The sequence below is a fragment of the Mandrillus leucophaeus genome, unplaced genomic scaffold (assembly GCF_000951045.1).
Source record: "Mandrillus leucophaeus isolate KB7577 unplaced genomic scaffold, Mleu.le_1.0 Scaffold337, whole genome shotgun sequence".
Taxonomy (NCBI): Eukaryota; Metazoa; Chordata; class Mammalia; order Primates; family Cercopithecidae; genus Mandrillus; species Mandrillus leucophaeus.
Genome location: NW_012103554.1, coordinates 1,142,866 through 1,149,165, shown reverse-complemented (window position 1 = coordinate 1,149,165; position 6,300 = coordinate 1,142,866). Strand labels below are relative to the sequence as shown.

General features: G+C 46.3%; 1 protein-coding gene across 1 annotated transcript in view; it reads right to left on the bottom strand.

Annotated features, from left to right (window-relative positions):
• The window catches only part of PLEKHG1 (pleckstrin homology domain containing, family G (with RhoGef domain) member 1), a 182,011-nt gene that overhangs the window by 28,727 nt on the left and 146,984 nt on the right, over positions 1 to 6,300 (bottom strand). The window contains exons 8-10 of the mRNA XM_011988722.1: positions 3,229 to 3,411; positions 3,040 to 3,135; positions 2,782 to 2,868 (exon numbers count right to left, since the gene is read on the bottom strand). Coding sequence (XP_011844112.1) covers positions 2,782 to 2,868; positions 3,040 to 3,135; positions 3,229 to 3,411 — 366 coding nt within the window. The remainder of the gene's footprint in view (positions 1 to 2,781; positions 2,869 to 3,039; positions 3,136 to 3,228; positions 3,412 to 6,300) is intronic.

Genomic DNA, 6,300 nt, shown 5'->3' with positions numbered 1-6,300 from the left:
TCCTCTGTCTTTCATCTTTTTCTCCCTTGGCTCAAGAGAGATGCTTCCGGCCCTTTCCAAGATAAGCCCCTATTCCTGTGTGTCCCATCCTCTCCCTTCCCACCTCCCCAGGCTCCCTTCCAACAGGACGTGAGCCACTGTCTCCTCTCCCATCTCCCTTCTCCTGCCGTGCCATCCGCTCTTGGACTCAGCATTCGACCCAGGCAAGGAGTCTTGCTTTGCTCTTGCCTCTCTCTCCAAACTATCATTTTTTTTTTTTTCCTTTTGTGAACTTTATATATAAAAAAGTCTATACGCATTCTGTTCCTTCTTAATCCCCCTTTTTCTTCAACCCACTGTGACCTTTCCCTTTTCTCTTAGTTGCCAAATCTAAAATTTGCTTTTCTGTTTAAATCTCCTTGACCTCAGCAGCCTTTGAGACTGTGTCTCCCCGCCGTCTCTGAGATGTGCTTTTTCCTGTTAGCGCAGCGCCTCCTCCTCAGGCGTCCTCCCTGCCTCCTCTGCTACTCTTTCCATCCTTCTTTGGCTGTTCTCCAAATCCCCCCACCTGCTTGCGGATAACTTAGATGTTAGGATTCCCAAGGGTTTGTTTTTTCTTTGCATATTTTTTTGGGCCATCTTTTTAAACCTTTTTAAACCTAGGGCTTCAATTACTGCCTCTAGCAAATGTCTCCTGATCCTTAGATTCCAAGACCTGAATTTCCACCTGTGGCTGACCTTGCCCAGCAGCACGGGTGCCAGTGACAGCAGAGGGCTCCTCTCTCTCACTCCCATCTCACAGGTTCCTCTCCCTTTCTGTCTGTCTCAGAACCCACAGTACCAAGCTCTCCTTCAACCCGACTCGGCCTTGACTTTCAGTGGGCAAAATCCTGCCCTCTGCCTCAGTGGCACGTTCTGCATTTGTCCCCTCTGTCGCTGTGGCTCCATGGCAGCACTGCTCAGCTCCTTTCTAGGCCATGGTCGTGGGTTACCATCTTCTCCAGCCTCCAACCTCACTCCTGCCACTTATTTGTCACCCTGTCCCCAAAGTTACACTCTCAGAAAACAGGACCGACCATGCCATCTCCCCTTCCTCCAAAGCCTGCAGTAATTTCCCAGTGTGAATGTGTCCAGACTCCTCAGAGTGCATGCCCACAGCCCTCCAGGGGCTCCTGCCCTTCCCCTCCCTGCCCCAGCCCCTGCCTCAGACCCTGAGAACTCAGTCCTCCCATCCCGGCACCATCTGTGCACCCTGAACACAGTGCATTCGTTCTTTTTTTTTTTAATGCAGGTCTCTAGGTCTGGTTTCCTTAATTCCTTTTTTTCCCACTTATAAAAATATTACTAAGACTGGGAACGGTGGCTCATGCCTGTCATCCCAACACTTTGGAAAGGCTGAGACAGGCAGATCACTTGAACCCAGAAGTTTGAAACCAGCCTAGGCAAGATGATGAGCCCACACCTTTCTTTACCAAAAATACAAAAATTAGCTTGGCGTGGTGGCACACGCCTGTGGTCCCAGCTACTCTGGGAGGCTGAGGTGGTGGCATCTCTTGAGCCCAGGAGGTCAAGGCGGCAGTGAGCCATGTTTGCACCACTGCGCTCCAGCCTGGGCGACAGAGTAAGATCCTATCTAAAAAAAAAAAAAAAAAAAAAAATCTTATCCTTTAAGACCGAGGTAAAAGATGTTTTCCTTCCTCTCTCCACTTAACTGAATTGAACACTCTATTCTTCCACAGCATCTGTTACGTCTTCATGGTTGGCAGATGGTTCGTGGCATCCTCTTCTAAGCCCCAAAAGGAAAAATACCACCACTCCACAGAGCCCGTGACTCATGTGAATCTTTTTTTTTTTTTTTCCTTGAGATGGGATCTTGCTATGTCACTCAGGCTGGAGTGCAACGGCAAGATCTCGGCTCATTGCAACCTCCGCCTCCTAGGTTCAAGTGATTCTCTTGCCTCAGCCTCTTGAGTAGCTGGGACTACAGGCATGTGCTACCACACCCAGCTAGTTTTCGTATTTTTAGTAGAGATGGGGATTCACCATGTTGGCCAGGCTGGTCTTGAACTCCTGACTTCTGGTGATCTGCCCTCCTTAGCCTCCCAAAGTGCTAGGATTACAGGCGTGAGCCACCGTGCCTGGCCCCATGTGAATCTTTTTGATGTTAATGGCTGGTTTAGCTGAGACATAGTTCCTACATTTCCTATCTCTCAATTTTCTTTCTTTCTTTTTGTTTTTGAGACAGAGTCTTGCTGTGTCACCCAGGCTGGAGTACAGTGATGCAATCTCAACTCACTGCAACCTCCACCTCCTGGACCCAGGTGATCCTCCCACCTCAGCCTCCCAGAGTAGCTGGGACTACAGGTGCGTGCCATCATGCTGGGGGTGAACTTTTATATTTTATGTAGAGACGGGTGTCTCACTTTGTTGCCCAGGCTGGTCTCGAACTCCTAGGCTAAAGTGTTCCGCCTGCCTTAGCCTCCCAAAGTGCTGGGATTACAGGCATAAGCCACCATGCCAACCTTTTTATTTTGAAATTGAACATTTATCCTATCAGGATGCCTTGCTGGGACTTCATTAGTAATTAGATGATCTGATTAATGGTTGTCACTCCCAGAATCTAATTCTAAACTTTTTTTTTTTTTTGACCCAGTCTCTTTGTATTTTTTTGAGACAGTCTCATTCTGTCACCCAGTCTAGAGTGCAATGACGCGATCTCGGCTCACAGTAACCTCCGCCACCCAGGTTCAAATGATTCTCCTATCTCTCTCCTGTTTCACTGTGCATTATTCAGTGTCCTACCTTAGCTGGAATCTTGGCTGCATGATTCTCCAGAATCAGTCTCTTTAGGTGCAGAACCCAGAGGCGTTTGTCTTGCTGGGATTTGGCCTGCCAAGACGAGATGTAGACAGTCAGACAACTTGATACCACCACCCACAGGACCCTCTGATGAGATGGGAAATGACCATGTGGCCAGAACGCTCTGAAAAAGCTGCCTGGTACACAGCACTCATCATTACACAAAAGGGCCTTGCGGAGAGGCCAGGGCCTGGCCACTACCTGGACTGTGTGCTGCAGCTTGGGATTCTTGTAGTGGAAGACGCTGAAGCTGAGCGGCTCCTTCGGAATCACCTCCACGAGCATGAGGTTGCCACACTAGAGCAGAGACAGCAGAGAGGGTGAGGCACACTCAGGAGGGAATGGAACTGGGGATCTGAGTCCCTGCCCGTGGCCAGCGTGCAGACCTACCAGGATGTGAGCTTTGTATGTAAACGTGTCGTCTCTCTTCTTCGTGATGAGCAGCAGCTTGTCGAAGAGGAAGAGTGTCCGCTCATTCTTGGCTCGCTGGATGCGGAAGGTTCCCTCAAGCACCAGTTCCCCATAGCTGGTCAGGTCTGGCCCCTTCCAGTTAGTGAGCAAACTCTGTATCTCCTGAGAAAGGGAATGGGCCATGGCATTTAACAGGAGGCAGAAGCCAGGCACCAAGGGCTTGATGGCCCAGCTGTTGAGCCTCAAGAATGGTAACAAATCGTCCCCGACGGGGTCTAACGATCTACGTGGTATCTGATGGTCTATTACATGGATCTGCATTTACAGGTGGTGTCACTTAAGGGCTAACAGAAATGAATCAGGCTGTTAGTTGATGAGCTGCTACTTACTTATTTCCATTCCTTCATCATGCCATGCTGTGGCTCACAGCAGCCCTTACATCTTTCAAAAGCCAGGTCCAGGGCCACCAGTATGGGACCCTCTCAGATAGGCCTCCTTCACTTGATTTTCTTTGTTTTGTTTTGTTTCCTTGAGACGAAGTCTCACTCTGTCACCCAGGCTGGAAGGAAGTGGTGCAATCAGGGCTCACTGCAACCTCCACCTCGCCGGTTCAAGCGATTCTCCTGCCTCAGCCTCCTAAGTAGCTGGGATTACAGGTGCCCATCACCATGCCTGGCTAAATTTTTTAATATTTTTAGTAGAGATGGGGTTTTGCCATGTTGGCCAGGCTGGTCTTCAACTCCTGACCTCAAGTGATCTGCCCACCTGGACCTCTGAAAGTGCTAGGATTACAGACGTGAGCCACTGCACCCAACCCCTTCCCTTGATTTTTCTCATCCCCTCTTCTCTGGGGAAAAAACCCTTCAGAGTTGTTGACTTGAAGACTTTTTTGAGATACCAAAGTTCATACCACACATAAGTAATTCAAAACTAAAGCCTATATAAATCATCCATGTCATTTTCTCAGAAATTTCTTGAGTTTAAATTTACTTACTCAGGGAAAGGAAAGGAACCTTTCTTTGCCCCTAACTTATGTTTCAGTACTTTTTTTGTTAAAATTTTAAAATTTTATGGGTTCATGGTAGGTGTATATATTTATGGGGTACACGAGATATTCTGACAGGCATACAATGCATAATAAACACATCAGGGTAAATGGGCCTCCGTCACCTCCAGCATTTATCATTTCTTTGTGTTATGAACATTCCAATTACACTTTCAGTTATTTTATAAGTTGTTGTTGACTACAATACCCCTGTTGTACTGTCAAATACTAGATCTTATTCAACATTTTTTTTTTTTTTTTGAGACAGAGTCTCGCTCTGTTGTCCAGGCTGGAGTGCAGTGGTGCAATCTTGGCTCACTGCAACCTCTGCCTCTTGGGTTCAAGTGATTCTCCTGCCTCAGCCTCTCAAGTAGCTGGGATTACAGGCACCCACTACCATGCCTGGCTAATTTTTGTATTTTTAGAAGAGATGGGGTTTCACTATGTTGGCCAGGCTGGTCTCAAACTCCCAACCTCGGGTGATCTGCCTGCCTCGGCCTCCTAAACTGCTGGGATTACAGGTGTGGGCCACCGCATCTGACCTAGATCTTACTGTCTCTAAGTAAAGTTTTGTATTCATTAACCACCCCCACTTGCCCCACTCCCCGTTTTAGTGCTTTTAATGGAAATTGATAAATATAAACTAATAACATGACTTTGACTTTTCTGTGGAATTTATTGTATATCAGTATCAGTGTTTTTAAAGGAAGTTGATTTTATTATTTTGAAAAACGAAAATAGTCACAAGCACCATTTAATTAAGGAACCCACAAGACAACAAAAACTTTACTGGTTGAAAACAGAAATGAACAGAAATGGAGTATTAGTTTGAGCAGAGTCTGATTCAGTAATGACCTCAGAATGTCAAGCAGCTTCACAGAGTGTGAAAAACCAGCCATTTAGACATTTCTGAATACAGTAGTCCCCCTTATCTGCAGGGGATATGTTCCAAGACCCCCAGTGGATTCTCAGAACTGGGGATAGTATTGACCCCTAAATATACTATGTTTTCCCTACAAATACATACCTATGATAAAGTTTAATTTATAAATTAGGCATAAGATATTAACAACAATAACTGATAATAAATTAGAATAATTATAACAATATGTCAGCATCACTGCTCCGTTTGGGGGCATTATGAAGCAGAATAAGGTTGACTTGAACAAAAGCATTGCAAAACAAGACAGTCGATCTGATAACCAAGCCAGCTACTGAGTGACTAACAGGTGAGTGGCCGTAGGCAGTGTGATTGGACAAAGGGGTGATTCATGTCCTAGGTGGGAGGGAGAAGGGCAGTGTGAGATTCCATCACGCTACTCAGAATGGTACACAATTTAAAATTTACAGATTGTTTATTTCCAGAATTTTCCATGTAAATTTTTTTTTTTTTTTTTTTGAGATGGAGTCTTGCCCTGTTTCCCAGGCTAGAGTGCAGTGATGTGATCTCAGCTCACTGCAACCCTGTGTCCCGGGTTCCAGCGATTCTCCCACCTCAGCCTCCCAAGTAGCTGGGGTTACAGGTGTGTGCCACCACGCTCGGCTAATTTTTTGTAGTTTTCTTTTTTCTTTTTTTTTTTTTGAGACAGAGTCTTGCTCTGTCACTCAGGCTGCAGTGCAATGGCACGATCTCAGCTCACTGCAACCTCCACTTCCTGGGTTCAAGCAATTCTCCCGCCTCAGCCTCCCAAGTAGCTGGGATTATAGGCATGTGCCACCACGCCCAGCTAATCTTTTATATTTTTAATAGAGACAGGGTTTCACCATGTTGCCCGGCTGGACTTGAACTCCTGACATCAAGAAATCCACCTGCCTCGGCCTCCCAAAGTGCAGGGCTTACAGGTGTGAGCCATCACTCCTGGCCCATTTAAAATGTTCTAACCTTGGTTGACCACAGGCAAATGAAACTGCCGGAAGTGAAAGTGCGGATCAGGGGGATGACTGTATGATAAAGCATTAAACTTTTGTTGCCGTTGCAAAAAAAAAAAAAAAAAAAAAAAAAAAAA